We start from the raw sequence: 18410 nt of genomic DNA on the forward strand, positions 1-18410 counted from the left end.
AGCCCGGGGAGACACACAAGGTGGCGATCTGCACAGTGAAACGCTTGCAAATGTAACCCAAGAGGCTTCATGTGATGAAGTCTGGTACATAAAGAAATAAATAGATGTGAAGAGCTAAAACACATCTGAATGACCAAGAGGCACGGCGGCTGTCCTTGCCAGCTGCGGGACAGCTGTGCCTGATGTGTGACACATGCGCACTGCGAGGGTCAGCAAAACCTTGGAGGCTGTGTGTTCTCTCGGGCCGGGCCTGTTAATTGAAAAATTATGAAGGCCATCCTTCCTCCTTGAAAACACTCTTCAGAGGCACCCTGACAGGGGAATTTGGGCTCCAGGACAACGAGCTCGCTGGTGCTCTGTCAGGTCCATGTAGTGCAGCGTGCTGAAAATACCTAGCGCCCAAGCCATGGCACCCAGTAAGGGCCCCTCCCGCCAGCCCTCCAGGCACCCATCCAAGGTGGTGCTCAGGTGGGGCAAAGGGACGCGGAGGACCCTTTGCCACTGGGCTGGCACTACAGAAACTCCAGTGGGCAGAGCCCATTCCCACAATCAATTATCTTGCAAGAGATAGATGCCTATGTTCTCCAGCAGGGTTCTTTTATTTATTGATGTCTCCATCATCAATTATCAAATGATCAGGAATGTACTTCCTCTGCCCTCCCCGGATGGCCTCACACTCAGGGCTGGAAGTAGAAGCCCCAGAGAGGTGACATGCTTTGAGAAAAGGGGCACCACTGTTCAGGGTGAGGCTAGGGAAAGAGCACAGGTCTCTACTTCACCATGCTCTTGACTTCAGGGGCCTTTAGAAAAGATTAGGGAAGCTCTTTTTATATGCAAAGCGCCCGTACAGACCCGACTTCCCTTTCGCTTTGCTGCATGAGGGATTGAGGAGGGGCCTTGGCTGATCCAGCATCTTAAAGAGACGTTCTAGAGAGCGTCATTCTAATACTTTTTGTTGCAGATGCAGGTGGGGTGAAGGAGGTGGGGATATGGCACTTTGGAGGTGCTGTCAGTGTCCAGGAGGGTGCGCGCATGTGTGAAAGGAAGGGGGGCTTAAAGACACCCAATCAGCCTGCTGAGAAGGGAAACTGTTTATAGATGACCAGATCCCGAACCCAGTGGTTTGCTGGAATGGAAGTGTGTCCCTCCCCTTTGGTTGCTGTGACCCCCTCCCCTTTGGTTGCTGTGACTTCTACTGCCCATGAACAAGAAGGAAAAATAAAAGCCAGATTCCTAAGAGCCTTCCTGGAAGAAATAGCAGTTGAGAGTGGGCGTCGATGGTTTAACAGAACATTTTGTCTGGTTCATGTTTGTAAAGTGAAAACCACACTGTCCCCTCAGAAGAAGGCAGGGTTGGTGTGCTCAATGACGCAGCGCTTGCAGTGTCGTTTCACGAACCTCAGCGCCTCCACAGACACTTCGCAGTCCTGCACGTTCAGCATCTGCAGATCAAAGCAGTTGGCAGCTACGACCTGCAAGCCTTGGCCTGTAATGCTTTCGCAAGATTTCAGGCTCAGCCGCTTGAGGTTGAAGCAGTTCAGCGCCAGGCACTCCAGGCCCATGTCAGACACCAAAGGGCACTTGCCAATGTCCAGAGATTTGAGCTTCGCGCAGTTCTTGGCGAGGTACTCCACGCCGTGGTCTGTGATGCCCTCGCAGCCCCTTGCGTTGAGGTAGCGCAGCTTGCTGCAGTACTTGGCAATATAGCGGATGCCCACGTCGGTGACGCGGCCGCAGTGCGCGATGCTGAGGTACCTCAGGCGTGACTCCAGCTTGGCGATCTCCCGCAGGCCGAAGTCGCTGACGAAGCGGCAGTCACTGACGCTCAGCTCCTTGATGGATGTGCAGTAGATGACCAGGTAGCGCAGGCCCTCGTCGGTGAGGCGGACGCAGCGCCGCAGGTACAGGTGCGTGAGCTGCGTACAGTGCGCTGCGATGGTGTGCAGGCCCTCGTCCTCCAGCACGAAGCAGTCCGTCATGTCCAGGTAGCGGATGGAAATCTGTTTGCCATGTAACGGGGACAGTTTAATGGAAGCCTCCCGGGTCAGGCTGATGCAGGTCACTTTGGAGCACCCTACACAAAGAGACAGAACACACACTCAGAGCAGCCTGGGAGAGCCGGGAGGGCCACCGGGATGCCACGGTGGGTGCCTGGTTCTTCCAAGCCTTGCCTGGAGGTCACTCATCTCTCTCTGTTGATTCCTACATAGGGTGGGGGGAGAGGATGAATCGAGGAATGGTCCCCTCTGCTCATTTGGTCCCTCACATTTATGGGCATTCACTGACTTCAGACTCTGAAAGACCAGGTCAGTTCTGGGTCACAGAGACCATGATCAATCCAGATCCATCACAAGGGGCAATCATTCTTTCTACTACCTTTGTCTTCAAAGGGACAGTCACATTCACTGGAAGACAGCCTCAAAGACATAATGCAATAGAAGTTATGTGTCAGCATCCTGCCTTGCCCTAGAATCAGCCAGGAGCTCAGTCAAGGCTTTGCAGTGTGGCAGCTCCGTGCTCCAGGGAGCTCAGCCAGGAGACGCAGAGTGTGCACAGGACCTCGGCTGGGGAGAGAGAGCACTGGGTTCTCTGGGCTCAGGAGTCACCCTTGCATCCCTTCTGCTCCTTACTTACGTGCAGGAGGCTAACGCCTACTTTGCAGAGAGGGAACTGAGCTGGCCATGTCCCACCCAAAGAAGACAAGGAATATGCAGTCTGGTAATGGACATGGGTGTGCTGGCTGCGTGTGGCACGCTGAAAAATTTTGTCTATTAGGGCAGGCCACATAGCTCAGCAGATTACAGTGCCTGCAAGCAGGTGTAGGGGCTGGGGGTTCAATCCGCAGGCCTACCGTGCCGGCCCCGCCCCCAGGGTACACTGAGATGGCAATTGAGACTGGGCATGGTGGCGCGCGCCTGTAATTCTAGCACTTGGGAGGCTGCAAACAGTCAGGTCACTATGAGTCCAATCTAGTAGTGAGACCTGAACACATTGTAGACCCTTCCCTAAAATTAAAAAAAAAAATTTGTCTACTGTGCACTTAGTTTTTTAGTACATGCTTGCAGTATGTAGCGATCACACTTATCATGGGGAGTAGGCACGGGCATACTTAGTTTAGATGTCTTTCACTATATTGACCTGTGAAGTTTACAAAATATTTTCATGAATATTTTACTCTCCAACTCTCAAAACAATCCATTTTCCAGATCAGGATGCCACTGCTCGGGAAGATACCTCGGGATCACTCTCTACACACTGTCTCTAGTCACTTAAAAGTGTGCGTGAGGAAGCTGGGTGCAGGGGCACAGGCTGGCAACCCTCCCGCTCTGGGAGGCTGAAGCAGGAGAAGCGGAACCGGGATTGAACTCAGGCCCTTGCACTTGCCAGGGAAGGGCTTATGCTACTGAGCCATCTCCCGGCCCTGGAGAAGTGTAAGTTGAAGCTCAACTTAGAGACTTGTGAGGCTGTGTCTCCAAAGGCGTGGTGACATAGATGAGTGCAAAGGTTCTGGGTTCAATCCCGCAGTGCCACCAAATGGTCTCACATATCTATATATAAAAAGTATATGATTCATAATCACATGGAGTATGATTCTATACTTATATATTATATGAAACATTTATTATACATTTCAGTTTAGGTACTATTACCTTATAATATATAAAGTATGTGCATAGTATATGAACATAAGCAGTAAACACGTACAGGCCGTACTGTTACATAACCAGCACACGCGTGCACCTCTCGTTTTCCCACATAGACTACCCCTATGCACCCGCGGGCCTTCCCTGTGCTTCTCAAATCCCTCTGGCAGCCGCACAGTCCCCGGGAGCCTTGTTCAGTCCCGCTGTACTTTGGCTGTCCAGTGCAGTGCCCCAGGCTCTGAGCAGTCGCACGACGGCGCTCGTGGGAACTTTCCTCCCACCTCGTGGCCAGCTGCCCAGGAATCTTCTATAAAACACAGGCTCTGGGGGTAAAAGGGCTCAATGTTATGTGCTACCAAGTTACGCATTTCCATAAGGAGTGACACATGCTGACCTACGGACATGTGAGGTGCAACTGGACAGAGGGGGTCGTGCCGCTCGCTCCAGGGGGCTGCGCGGTTCGCTGAGCGCCCATCAGGCCCAGCGACCTCAGCTCTGAGATCTCCCTCTGCCTTCAGTTCTTCCGGACAAACTGTGCTGCTTACACTTCATTTATGTGTCCATCCATGATGCCTGTGACGGTTCACTTTTTTAGGTCTGGCGTTAAATCTATTTCTATACTTTTGATTCTAGGTTCCTTTTAAAAATGTCTAGCAGTCTTTTGAACTCAGTCTTTTGAACTCCAAGGTACCATATTTAGTTCATAAAAACATATGCTGTTTTTAAAAAGTGATTCCAAATTTAATGAAATACTATGTTGTGCAGTTTGGGAAGCTGTTTTGATAGGCTGGTGTCCTTTCAGGTCAATCATTTTAATATTAGGATTAGCCCTAATTCCCAATTTGCTAATTTTTTTTTTTTTAACCAGGGATTAAACTCAGGACTCTGTGCTTGCCAGGCAAGGATTTATTCTACTGAGCTACCTCCCCAGCCCTCAATTTGCTGATTTTGAACTGCACAGAAAATGAATTGATTCACACAGCTCAGTAGGTAATATTTATGGATAGTTCATATATTCCAGACATGGACTGAGCCTAAGAAATCATCCAATTCAGGGCTGGAGGCATAGCTCAGTGGTACAGTTCCCTGACTGGCAAGTGTAAGGTTCCTACTTCAATTCCTGGTATAAAAAAAAAAGGGAGAGAAATCATCCAATTTAATCTTCATTTTCTTTTTAAATGAAGGCTTTGTAAGAGTATGCGACTCTCCCAGACTGAGGACAGTCTCTGTCTTTTTGGTGATGCTGAGGACAGAAACTAGGACCTTTAGGATGCTAAGCTGCCAGAGTTACATCTCCAGCGAGGGTACTTTTTTGACAGGATTATGGTTGGTGTATCGACGTCTCCCCAACGCCTCATCAAGTTTTCGATGGGCCTTTCTGCAAGGAGATGAATCTAGAATGTGTGACTGATTCATGGTTCAGTGCTAAGATTAAGGGTGCTGTGATTCAGGGCGGGTGGCGGTTGGGCCAGTCCACTGATCCCATTGGCACCACCTTCGTCTCTCTTGCTGCTTGTGCTGTCTTCTGCTGCTAGGGTTGCCGCTGTGCCCTGTGCCACCCACCCTGCCTTGAGTGCCAGCCAGTTGTAGACTGAAACCTCTGCACACTTTGAGCTAAGCAAACCCTTCCCCCTTTTACTTTGGGTGTTGGGTGCTTTGTCTCAGCAGTGAGAGAAGAGTAACTAAGACAACAGGTACTGCAAGGCTTCAGCCATCACAGAGGAGTGAGAAGTGGCCGGGATGTGCCTAGAATTGATGGCAGATAGGAGAGATTACCGGGATGCATCAGCCTCCGTGAGGATTCAGACCCAAGGCAATCAGGGGCCTCAGAAGTGGTGGTGCCCAAGGGAATCTAGGAAGACAGAAATAGTTTGGATGTGGACATATGACACTCTGGTGGTGAAATAAAAGACGCAGATGCGAAGACAAGACAGCATGGAGAGTCCACAGGGGAGTACAGAATGGTCTTAAGTAAATTTGGGGTGACTGAGAGGGAAGTGACATGGAGTGAGCTCCTAGGATTGGATCACAAAAGCACACAAATTATTCTACAGGGAATGAGCAACACGAGGAAACCACAGATCCTTCATTTAATCCCAGGCTTCGTCCGACTTCCATGAATTGAAAACTCCTCCTCCTCCTTCTTCTCCTTATGTGGGTAACATCTCCAATTTCGCTGGATCTGTGAAGGCCGAGTCAGCAAGGACCAAGTGCTAACCTGCGGCATGTTAACAAGAAGGAATACGCAGCAGCGATGACAATGGCTGTGACTTGGGCTGCCCGAGTCCCAGCAGTCCACATGTGAGGCCTCAGCACGATTAACTCATTTCGTCTCCCAGCTCCGCTTGTACCGATGAGGAAAGTTTAGCTGCTTCCCCAAAGCTCCTTAGAGTACTAGCCGGGGACTTCTAGTCGCTCAGGGCTGAAGAGGAGCAGGCAGGGCTCTGCCACACCTCTGTGCACTCAATTACAATGACATAAAGCAAAATATAAAAATGCCTCACCTCTGCTATGTACAGCTCAGAACCAGGGGAGAGGAAGCACGCTGGAAAGGCCCAGGTTCTCTACCTGTGGGCTCAGCCATGCTCCACCTGCCCGCACCCTGGAGGCCAGCAGTGGCAAAGCACAGTCACTGTGACCTCCAGGTGAGGCGGGCTTGTCAGACGCAGAAGAGGCTTGATTGGAGGGTCCTCAGGAGGGCGGGGTGGGGAGAGACTGGCATGCACTCCAAAGAGCCACACAGCACCGTGTGCACAGACATGACGGACTTGCAGACATGCAGAGGGAAGGAAAGGTCAAGGGGCCACAGGAAGAGGAAGGAGTGGTGTCTGGGAAGGACAGCTCCCTTGGGGTCTTGCGTGAGCTGACTGAACAACTGGAGATTTGATGTGGGCAAGTGAAGGTTAGATTCATAATTTGAAAACCTTTTTCCTTTGTTTGTGTGGAGGGGTTCTGATGGGTGAAGGCAAGGAGAGGAGAGAGGATGGACTCAGGACCCTGGAACAATGGAATCACCTGGCCAGGAGTGTGCGGGTTGAATATGTAAGGAGAGAGAAGAGGTGACTCCTGTTAGAGAGGACCCACTAGAGGGGATCCATTTGAAGCAATTTTATTTGCAATAATTGCAACATTTCACATTTGGAAAATAGTTTGGTTTTAATACATTCCATTAATTTTTAAAATATCTTTTCTATTTAAGAGAGAATAAAAATACTAAAAAAAAATTAGAAGTGATGCAGAATTTCATTAAAAAAGAGATAGGAATTAAACACTAGCTGTTATATTGCACACTGTTGTCTTCAAATTAGTTAAGATTACCAGGCATAAGTATGCAAAACTGATCAAAAAATTAAAAAGAAAAATTTTAAGCATTAATTATTCCTTTCAACAGAAATTTTCTGCCATTCTGATGGGTTTTCCATGATAGGTGATCCATTTTCTTTTCTCTAGCAGCTTTTAATATTTTTTTCTTTTGCTGAGTTTCTGGGTTCTTGATTATTATGTGTCTGGGTAGGTTTACTTTGGTCTTGGGTAACTGGAGTTCTATATGCCTTACTCGTTCGTATGTCAGATACTTATCTGATGTTCAGAAAACTTTCTGCTACTACTTCTGCAAACCTTGTTATTTTTAAGAGGTCTTTCCTTTTATAATTGCTAGCTGAAATGTTGTTTGCAAGGTCTGAAAGTCTATCTTTGGTTTCATTCAAGTGGTTTTGCCAGTTTTTGGTAGAATTCTTACTTTCCTGAACATCTGTTTGCATCTGTTTCACGCGTTCTAATTCTTTCCTGGCTTTTTATTCAATGTTTCCATCATTTTTTGGTGTTGGTCTATTTTCTAATCTGTTTTCTTTAGATGTGCTACCACTATGATTTCATGATTGCTGTCATTCCTTTTGTTTTACACGAGAGACGACTTGTGATCTGATGACTTCTACAGCCTCATGGAGTTGTTTCTCTACTTCAGTTGCTATCATTTCAGAAATTTCTATGTCTCTGTCTGCTGGAGCTGTTCTCTGAGGGTTGGACTCCTGTGACCACCTTTTGCACCTTCATTTTCCCATTTTCCGAGCTCCCCAAGCTCCCCGGGGCTCAGTGCTGGTCTCTCGATGGTGGTTTGGGCACAGGGCACCGTGTACTGAGGCTCCTGCAGCTCTCTGGGGCTCAGCCTGGCTTCTGCTGTGAGGAGGTGGCAGGGCACGGCTTGTGGAGGCCCCCTCCATTTATGTCTAAAGATGGCAGAGAAAGATCAGGGTAATAACGATAAAATGGCACGGCCACCAGTAGTAACATTCAGTGACTTGCAACGGTAACTTTTCGTGGCTTCAAGCGATGCAATCTTATTATGTACAGTTGTGGAGGTCAGAAGGCCGAGTGAGTCTCACAGGGGACACGAAGACTTCTGCCCTCCCTCCTTCTGACGCTCCTGTTTCTTTCTTTTAAAGATTCCATGGTTCCCCTGGGTCTACTAGATCATCCCATGTAACCTATCCATCACAAGACCCTTAACTTAATCCCACTTACAAAAGTTCCTTTCACCATGTAAGGTGAAATACTTCCAGGTCCAGGATTAGGACATGGACCTCTTCAGCGCATCATTAGTTTGTCTGTCTCAGCTACCAAATACGCTTATGGATGACAGAATGTCAAGCTTTATTTTGTACCACAACGATAACTTTTAGATGGACTGTTTCTTTACTCTTTTGAGTTATCTTACTACTTCCCATCATTTTTTATTTCCTTTTGTTTAATCAAGGAAATGCTTGCTATATGTCAGGCATCATGCTAAGTACTGAGGACAAGGTATATCAAATCTTCTCTACTACTGAAGAGTAAGCAGAATTGGAGGGCGCTGACACAGACCCAGGGATCAAGATGGCAACTCTTGGCGCCTGAGGACAGGTAACTTCCAACCAGGTGCTTTCAGCTTTGTGAAGAAGGGGGAGGTGGCTACAGGTCCTCTAGGAGATTTCAGCTCAGACCAGGGATGAGTATTCCAACATCAAGCCCAAATTCACTTTTGAGAACGCAGTCATTATGGAAGTGTGTGAAAGCAAAGGAACCGGACCACGGGGAGTCCCTGCTGGCCACTCACTGGCTCCTCTCTGATATCTTCATAACCATTTACAAATTCTCCCAGGACTGGAGGGGATTGTAGGAGAGACCAGTGGCGAATCCCACCTCATGGGCTGCTGTCTTCCAAGTTCCCCTGCATAAACACATCTCCCCTACCTACGATTCTGCGTTTCTGCTTCAGTGACTGACAGATCTCTCTCATCTTCTCCTCCATGTCCACAGATCAGTGAGTCCCTTTACACTGAGAAACGTGAAAAGAAGCTGCACGAGGGTCATCAGTTCGGCTATGCAGAAGACAGATAGAGATCAAAAGGGCAAGTAGGGATCACTGAGGCCAGCAGCACAAGAATCTCCGTTTCCAAACACCCAAAGCAGTTTTAGCATTTCTGAATTTCAAAATGACCTCCAGAGAGACAGCATGATAGTCTGCAATCTGAATAAAGAGTGCAGGAAAGCCCATGAGACAACGAGGAGGATTCCAAAATGAATCATTTCGAAACTGGAAAATAAATGAGACGCTTAGAAAATGCTCAAATGGAATGTTAAAGAACCCTACACTTCATATTTTTTTTTTAATTATAGAGAAACACTTATGTAGAGAGAGCTGTGAGTGGTCCAAAGCCACGGAGTTTTGTAGCTAGTTTCCACCACATAACAATGCTTCTTGCTCCAGAATTCCTTGGGGGAAGAAATGTGCGAAAACCTCGCTGTGTCCTGCTTCCTCATGCCATGGCTGCTCCTAAGTGGACACCCAGCTACCATGGTGTTGTCCTAAAGCCAGCTAAAGGAGAGAAGCAGCAGGCTGCTTTCTAGCCAGGAAAGAATCTGCAAGTAATAATGGACCGTCATCTGAAATATTTTCAGATGTCAGCTTTCAAAAGAGAGAGCAAGCTAAGAGCTGGATTTACCTCAGCGTTTGTGGGAGGGCGTCGTTTACCTCAGATGCACGTAACTCTCAAATTCTGCTTTCAACCCTTGCCCTTCCCCCAACAGCCCCTGAGGCTGCGGTTCATGCTGCCCGCTCCTGAGCTCTCTGGGGTCTCTCTCTCGTATCAGTCTTGCCAGTGCTCATCTTTATGTTCGCAGTGGGTGTGGTAAGGAGAGGCCGTCTGTCAGAGCTGGCCCCGATCGGGTGCCAGAGTCTGACTCTGCCCTTTAATTCTTCCTGCCTGTGAGAGGCTTCCAAGCGAAGCAACCATGTTGGGATTTCCTTCCACTTCTAGAAGGCCTGAAGGTCTGATTTAATACTCCTTATCCTTGTACTACGGAAGTGATAATTCTGTCTAAGAAATATTCCAGAATTAACCAGTAGGTGGGGGAGAGGGGCTGAAGTACAAGGAGCCTTTCCTGTGGCAGCTCTCCCCAGCAAGTCATCCCGGACACACTCAGGACTGGGTGACTTGTGGCCTGCAAGGGACATGCTCAGGTGCACGGCAATGGAACAAACAGCCAGGGTCACTGCCATGACTGGGCTGCGGCAATAGAACTCTGTGAAGCAGTAACGACTGGCAAAGGGCAGCCGATCAACTACATTGGAAGTAGCCATTTGCTTCCTGTTATCCAGCTAGATATCTGGTCTCCAGCATCTGTGGCTTCTCCGAAACAACTGTGAGTATGACAGAGCGTTGGGATCCGTTTAAGTCATGCTCAGCTGGACCGCCAGGTGCCAGTTGCCAGGTTAACTCCTAAGAAGCCAATATTATTTGGGGAAAGGGACAGCGCTGGCCTCCAGGGTCCTGGTTACTGAAGAGAGTTTCTCTCAGAATGCGGGCCTCCTGCCCCCGCCCCACCTCTAGAGTCACCGAGAAGGGGACCCCGAGGAGCGGCACAGAGGCCAGCGTCTGTTTACCTGACACGTCCAGGTGCTCCAGGTTGGGGCAGAGGGACACCACGTCGAAGACGGCCTCGTTGGAGATGCTGAAGCAGCCCGACACCTCCAGGCGCCGCAGCTCGGGGCAGCACTGCGCGATGGCGTAGAGCCCGCGGTCGGTGAGCCGCCGGCAGCCGCTGACCACCACGGTCTCCAGCATGAGGCAGACGTTGGGGGTGTCCTGGCAGAGCCTGCGGGTCAGCACCCTGAGGGCGCGGTCCACGTGCACCGTCTCGCCCGTCAGGCGGATCGTCCTCCAGAGGCGCGGGTCCCACGCCAGGTTGTACCAGCGGCGGCACACGCGTGCGCAGCGGCACAGCTGGTTGGTGGGCAGGAAGGAGAAGACGCGCACCAGCGCGTGGTCGGGGAGCCGGTCCACGCTGGCCTGCTCCTTCGGGGGCCTGGAGGCCAGCCGGATGAGCGGGTGCGTGAGGCGCGTTGGGGGCGGGGAGTGGACCATGGCCACCGTCTCCCCGGTGACCGAGGAGGACGAGGTGGACGAGCCCCTCCCATTCTGGAATCCGGACAGCGCGGGCGGGCATATCAAGGCGGGGCTGGGCGTGCTCAGCGTGCGCATGCTCAGGTCGGAGTCTGCAAAGGACAGAGCAGAGGGTTAGGCTGCGGGCCTCGGCAGCGGCCTGGGAAGGAAGAAAGCCTGGCCGCTGCTCCTTGGCAGCCTGTGCATCGCCAGTGACACGCCAGGCGCACCCACCTGGGACGCCCCCGGGGACCTGCACCCCTGGGGCGCAGGGCGCCCTTTGAGACTTACAGGCCCCGCAGGCTCCGTCAGCGCCGCAGGAACTCGGCCCTGCCTGCCGGAGCCGTGCTCGGGGGGCCAGAATGGACGGGAGAGGCTGCTGCAGCAACACTTCTGTCAGCGCACACCAGCTGGACGAGCCCGGGGACCACGGCCCTAGGACCGGCGCTCGCCGGCCCGCATCCCCACTAAACGAGGTCATCTCCGCAGGCTTTGCGGTTCCGCTTCTCTTCTGCAGAGAAACCTCGTATGCTAGGTACGTAAGCCAAGTCGCTTTCGGAGCCGTGTGTTGGCTAGGTAGGGGGCTAACTACGCGGCACTTGCAAGGAAACAACCGTGTCCGGAGGCCAGGGGACAGCATCGCTGCGGGCGCCCTCACCCCCTGGCACTCAGACCCTCCTCTGACAGCTGTTCCGAGTGGGCCGCGAGAGGCACTCGTGGCTCCCGAGCCAGGATCTAAGAGGACAAAGGCCGCCTCGAGTACCTGGCGAAACTACACCAAAAAGGGCATACAAATGAAGGACCGTTTTGCATCTGTGTATACAAAATAGTTAGGATAGATAGACAGCTACTTTCTCTTAATTCAATGAGAAGAAAGATCTGTACTAATAGTGTTTGGACAGGATATCATGCCTGCATCTTGTACTATGAATAACCACTATGAAGACAACAATATGCAATGTATTCATTATTGTAACTGTCCTACTAACCTGTTTTGAAACTGTCTCATTGCTATTTGTTTCTCAATAAAATTTTAAAAAGCAAAACAAAACACTGGCTTGCTTTCTTATGGACAGTCTCCCTTCACATTTGAGTAACGCGAGTCACACGCTGTTACCCGAAGCAAGAGAGACCACTTGATGAGGACACAAGTGGTTTTAGGGCTGGGAACTAGGAATTCATTGAACGCCTCTGGACGCAGCTGCTCGTTTTCTACTTCTCTCTCAATATGCGTAAGAAGAATTCTGTCTCTGTGTGTGCACGTACGTATGGTGTGTTGTATCTATTCAGAAGCTTGCTTAGGAGAACATTTATTTTGTCTCTCTATACAATGTCATATGACTATATTTACAAAATCTATATTGCACACCTGTATATAGACACACACACACACACACACACACACACACGTGTGTGAGAGAATAAAGAAAAAGAGAGAATTTATTCCCAAACACAATTTTCTTCACCTATAATGTAGGTGATTGGGCTAGCTGACTTCTTTAAAAATTTTTTCTTTTAAAAAAGATAATAAAAAAAGAAAAACACTGGAAACAACACAGAATGTCAAAGATCAAGACGAGGGGAATTCAATAATGGCTGCAGTTTTACATATTGTTATCTTCAGCTTGCCAGATAGAGGCATGTAAAATGGGTCCAAAAGATTAAACAGTAGCTATTCCTTTCAATTAACCAGCAGATTTTGAAGTCATTTCCAGCTGCCATTAGAGGTTTGACTTAGCAACATGCTCTTCTGTGTTTTTCCATATTTTGTATGTTGGAAATTAATATTCATACCTTGTCTTTCCCGAGAACTTCCAGCAGAGCGCAGAGGAGTTTTGGACCCCGGCACACCTGCTCTGTGTATCTGTTGGGCGCTTTCATTCAGGTCTACTTGTCCTATTACTGTACCTTTCATTTCTTCATAGCTGGCCACTTCATGTGCTCACGAAGCTTCTGTGAGTCACGCCCCCTTCACGTTTGTCTCTTGGAACACAGACACCTGCTGTGTCCAATTATAAATGCCGCCTCCTTTAAGACCACATTCCTGGGGTCTGCGAGATGTGATTCACTCATCTGAGAAATTCCCATCCTTCGTTACCTAAGCATCCGTGAATTTATCTTTGCCTAATATGCTCACTGCACTACTCTCCTCAAGTTTGCAGCCCTCCCCACATGCTCATCTTTTTTTGTTTAAGTCTTTTTAGAAAGTCACCACCTAGCTGTTCAGTTCGGGCTGGTTATATCACACTTGTGCTGGCCAGTGAATGATGGAGGAAAGCCAGCTGTGCCTTGGGCGTGGCCTCCAGCTCTTCTACCACAGCCATCAGAGATGACCCCTGGCCAGTTCTGTTAACAGGACCAGGGAAAACCCAGGAGCAGCAGACCTACCCAACCTGCAGCTGAGAGAGGCACAGCAGCTGGCGTAAACCCAGCCTAGACACGTGAGCGAGAACAACTCGCGAGCCCCTGAGCATATGCCGCGGTGTTACTCTGGCAACAGACGATGCCTACGTCTTCTATCACGCTGAACGCTTGTCTGAGACGCAGGTCAGCGTTTTTCTAGTCTTGCAGCCCTTGTGGTTGATAGCATGTAACTGATGCCTGACAAATGAAGTGAATGGAAGATTTCCAACTTTTGTATTGAAAAACAGTGCAACTTGGCTTGCATCTTTTTATCCCAGGTGGTTTAAATATTGTATTTTAAATAATTTATAAAAATGCATATTCCTCTTGTGTAATCAGTGACAACAAATAATAGATCTTGAAGGAAAGTCTTAAATGTAAAGCAATTAAGGATATCAAAATTGTCATCCAAGCAGCCGTACCAAGTTGCAACATTCTGCAGCTCCTCAGAGCATTGCCTGTGTTTTTCGTAGGCAAGGGAACAACTTACTTTGGGCTAGGAGGAAAGGCAACCTTGGGCTCTGCACTGTGGCGCCGCGGCAGGCTTGGGCAGACATTTCTCTCCTGCCTGCCCCGGTCCCATTCTTGGAGAGAAGACACCCAGCAGCACCCCAAGAGGCCTGCACAGAGCTGGGCCCCTGGGGAGCAAACTACCCCCACCTGCACGTGCGCGTGGCTGCAGGAGCTTTGCAGCCCGCGCCTCTGCGTGCTCACAGTCCTTCCCTCTCGCTTGCCCCCGCATGGGGGCGCAGCTGAGCACGGCTGTGCTCCTCTTAATCACTTTAGTGTTTTTCTCTCTTTTCTTAAGTTGTCAATAATCACGAGTGTGGAAGGCACCCACACTCAGGAGCACGGCAGCCTCCCACTCCCCCACCCCAAGCCTTCCCGCTCGTCCACCCAGAGCCCAGCAGCAGGACGCTCAGCACGATTCCCAGCACGCTGTCCTCTGCTGACAAAGTAGGGAGCCAGGAAGGCTTCTGCCAAGCAAGCTGCACGTCTCGTATCAGAACACACAGCGCCATTTGTTGGTTTCTTCATGCTTTTTCTACATGTCAAGAACTCTCAGAAAATTTTGGAAAGGTTACAGCTATTATAATACAATAAATACCAACTGAAAATTAAAAAAAAAATAATAAAGAGATGAACACCAACCTGAGCTACGCATGTCTAGAAGTTGTCACACAATATTTTTCTTGGTATTTTCCACAAAGATAAAATTTATTTACAAACAAATATCACATGTGCACAGGCTTTTAGACTTAGAATTACATTATTATAAATAATAAAATATGCATGGCATGTCACACAGTGTACCAAAAAGCCATTTTCTGTCACTAAAAAAATATAATTCATGAAAGCAGAAGATTTTCCTTTAGAACAAGGAGGAACACCAGAATGTATTTATGTCTTAGGAAAACAGAACACGGCTTCAAGTCCTCGTGAGCCCCAGCTGTACACCTGACGCGTACACTTCCTCTGCGCCAAGAAGACCAGGTCTGCTCTTCGTCCGCCGACTCTTCTCCCCTTGCCCCTTCTGAGGCCTGTCCGCTGGATGAGTGTCGGCATGGGCTGCTGATTCTGCTAACAGGTTAGAAACAAGGACTCCAACGTCCACATACGCCGACACACACCCAGAGAGCTGAGTGCTGAAGTCGACGGACGCAGGAGAAAGCTCCGCATTGCCTTCTGGTCTTAAATCCTTTAGTACACTCGAGCAGCAGAGATAGCGCTGTGTTTGAACTTGAAGTATTTTGTAGGCAAGAGAGGAACTTTAGATGTGAATATCTTTTCCTTGTGAATTTCTACCTGTTTGAGGCTCAGACCAAGGTCTCAGTGTCTCAGCAGAACAGGACCGTGCGCAGAGCTAAGCACAGCTTAACAACGACTCAGAGAGGACGGCAGCTGCGTTTAACACATTGTATACTTCTGTGTATATTTGTGTAAAAATTAGCCATTGTGATCTATCCTTTCTTATTTTTCCCCTCAGCAAGATGAAGTGATTTGTAAATAATGTATGGAAGAATTCCATGTTGAAAATTTTCTTTGAAAGGGAAAATGGGATTTACAAAAAATGACTAATAAAACATAAGTGACCAGAAGCTTCTATCAGAAACAACCAAATCAGTTGCTGCCCATATCAAATATCTATTTTATTTTATTGATCCTGGGAATTGAACTCAGAACCTTGTACTTGCCAGGCAGTGCTTAAAAAGGCTCTTGATTATTTTATTTGAAGAAAGGATGCTGCCTGAGGTAGGGAGTCATTGATCTCTCAGTGGTCCATGGGAGAAACAGCAGGGAACTCAGAAAAGGAACACAAGAGACAATAGCTGAAGTCACAGGGAGAGCAAAGCACCCGAGGAACAACAGTAGTGGCGTTTATTTGCACCTTTGCAAAGTTAGTATAATGAGACATAAGGTTGCCAAGTGACTAATAGCAGACAGTGACCAGGAAGGACGCTTTTCCCAAGACTGAGGTAGCCTGACTGCATTATACACTGTGGCCTTGTCCTGCCCTCGCACATGTGACAATTTCCAGCTTTGGCCCCTCCCAACAGCCTGGAGGGTCAGCAGCAGGCATGCCCAAACTCTTAAGATGTAGCATACTTACATATTAAAAATCTCCAGAGTGTACATAGAGAAGAGGCTTTCTAAAATCCATCAAAGGGGCCAGGTAGATAGCTTAGTGGCATAAGCACCTGTCTGGCAAGTGCAAGGGCCTGAGCTCAATCCCTGGTACCAATAAATAAATAAATAAATAAATAAATAAATAAATAAATAGCCAGCTAGTTAGCTAGCTGGCAAGATAGCTCAGTGGACTAAAGCTCCCGCTTAGGCTAGCTTAGGCAAGTGCGGGGACTGCAGTTAGGTCCCTGGCACCACATGCTCCACCAGGCCTGCCCCCAGGGTGGGCTGAGCTGGCCAGCATCTGGGTGTAGTGGTGCGAGCCTGGAATCCCAGTGCTGAGGGAGCTGAAAGCAGGAGGATCACCATGAGTCCGAGCTGCATAGTGAGGCCCTAAAACAACCAACTACATAAGCAAATAAATAAATAAATAACCCATCGAGACAATTGTCAGTAATCTTTGAGAAAACTTTCTGTTTCAAGAATAAGTACATTAACAATGGAATCTGCTAAAGGTAAACAGTGAACCACAGTTCTATGCCCCATAAAGTCAATTTGCTAAAAGAAAATACTGAAAACGCGCACAAAGGCGTATCACATGCTGGGGTTGTAGCTCACGTAGTTTGTGTAAGTACACTCCGATGTTCTCACAGTGATGAACTATTCTGCTGACTATTTTCTCAGGAAGTAACCCTTCTGTGTGCTTTAGCAGGGTGAACAGATGAGTCAAGAGATTGACACAGAACTCTGAGGAAAGACCGCTGAAACCAGGTAAGACCTGAGAAAAGACAGAGAGGAGGCCAAGGCAAAAGCTCCCCGAGCAGAATTTGGGACTGGGAAGGAAAACCAGCCGTTTGCTCACACAGCAGGATGCGTGTTTTGTGGCCTGTGCCTTTCAATGATACAAGGAAGGTGGACATATAACAACAAATGGAAAAACAACATCAGCAGCAACAGCAAAAGCCCCACCTTGCTGTCTGCAGAAAGAACATCAGAACGGACTGTAAGGAGTAGTCTAGATAGGGAGGGAGGGGAAGGAAGGGAAGGAAGGGAGGGAAGGGAGGGAAGGGAGGGAAGGGAAAGAAGGGGAGACACTCAGCACTGCAATGCAGTCAAGTGTGCTGCTCTAGATTCTTGGGTTGCAGAGCCGTGGCCTGAAACTCATTCACTCACTCAATGATTTCCCAGCGGCCGCTACTTCTGCTTGGCTGAGATCTCGGAAGGAAGTTAGCTACTGCACTTGACCAGATTATAAAGCCAGTATTTCTAGGCCACCTCCCTCTCGGTCACTGTGTCCCTCTGAAGTGTCGCCACAGTTTAGACTCTGACATCTCCACTTTCTTGCGATCCTTTGGTGAGAGCAAGAAAGGACTAATTGGCAGGGATCAAATTGCACAAAACCAGCATGGGAGAGGTTATGAAAGTACTATTAGTAAATCTACAAATAAAAGACAACTTTCAAGATGGAGACAATCAATATAGAACCTTTCAGCAGTGGAAAACTTGCCTTTGGATGATACCAAAAAGAATGTACTGTAATTATTGTTCTATATAATGGTGAGCCTAAAGTCAAATAATGTAATTGCCCTTTTAAAAAATATTGCTACATTCTCTGTTGGCTAAACTAAGAGTAAATTCCTTGAAGTTTAAGAAATTCTGGTGCCACGAATCATTTAATATATTCTGAAACCTAAAGTTTGCATGGCAAAGCTTTTTCCCCTTAATTCACTTAAATGTGTAAAAATTACCAGAAAGAATATCTGTCTTTTTCTAGGCAAAGGACACTAGAAACTTTTTTTTTTCCTCATGGTTTCAAAAGTCCTAGAATTTTTCCATCTTTACTAATTACAGTACAGTATCAAAAATATTCAAGGCATGTCTTATACACATGCTTATTAGCCACATTTTCTTCTAACTAGCTAGATTCCTGTTTTGTACAAGTTTTTATTTTCAAACCACTGTTGTTTACACTCTAGGAAGTCTGTTTACATTACCCTGGGCTTTCAAAATCGAAATTTACAATCTACGCTGAATTTCTCCCCTCTGATTACCAAAACTTTTGTGCAAGATACTTTCCATTGTAAGTTGTCTTTCTCCTCAAGAACTAGTGCCATCAAAAGCAGGGTTTCTTTTCTTAGCTTAAACTCAAGCTTGGAAAAACAGATCTATGAAACATAGCTAGTGAAAAAATAATACACTCTGAGTGATCACTTTTCTTCGTGTTTTACTTCAAAATATTTTCTTTTCATGTGGTTCAGATCACATAAGCAAGCTGGAACTTAAGGCCCGGGTTGCTGTGAAAGCGAAATGTGCAGAC

At 48.1% G+C, this 18410-nt stretch overlaps 1 protein-coding gene across 1 annotated transcript in view; it reads right to left on the reverse strand.

The window, feature by feature from the left end:
* Window positions 1–1171: 1171 nt before the first annotated feature.
* The window catches only part of Fbxl7 (F-box and leucine rich repeat protein 7), a 442277-nt gene continuing 425038 nt past the window's right edge, over window positions 1172–18410 (reverse strand). The window contains exons 3-4 of the mRNA XM_012517724.2: window positions 10567–11178; window positions 1172–2074 (exon numbers count right to left, since the gene is read on the reverse strand). Of these exons, the coding sequence (XP_012373178.1) occupies window positions 1338–2074; window positions 10567–11164 (1335 nt within the window). The 5' untranslated portion in view covers window positions 11165–11178 and the 3' untranslated portion in view covers window positions 1172–1337. The remainder of the gene's footprint in view (window positions 2075–10566; window positions 11179–18410) is intronic.

Source organism: Octodon degus, unplaced genomic scaffold (assembly GCF_000260255.1).
Source record: "Octodon degus isolate 3935 unplaced genomic scaffold, OctDeg1.0 scaffold00207, whole genome shotgun sequence".
Classification (NCBI taxonomy): Eukaryota; Metazoa; Chordata; class Mammalia; order Rodentia; family Octodontidae; genus Octodon; species Octodon degus.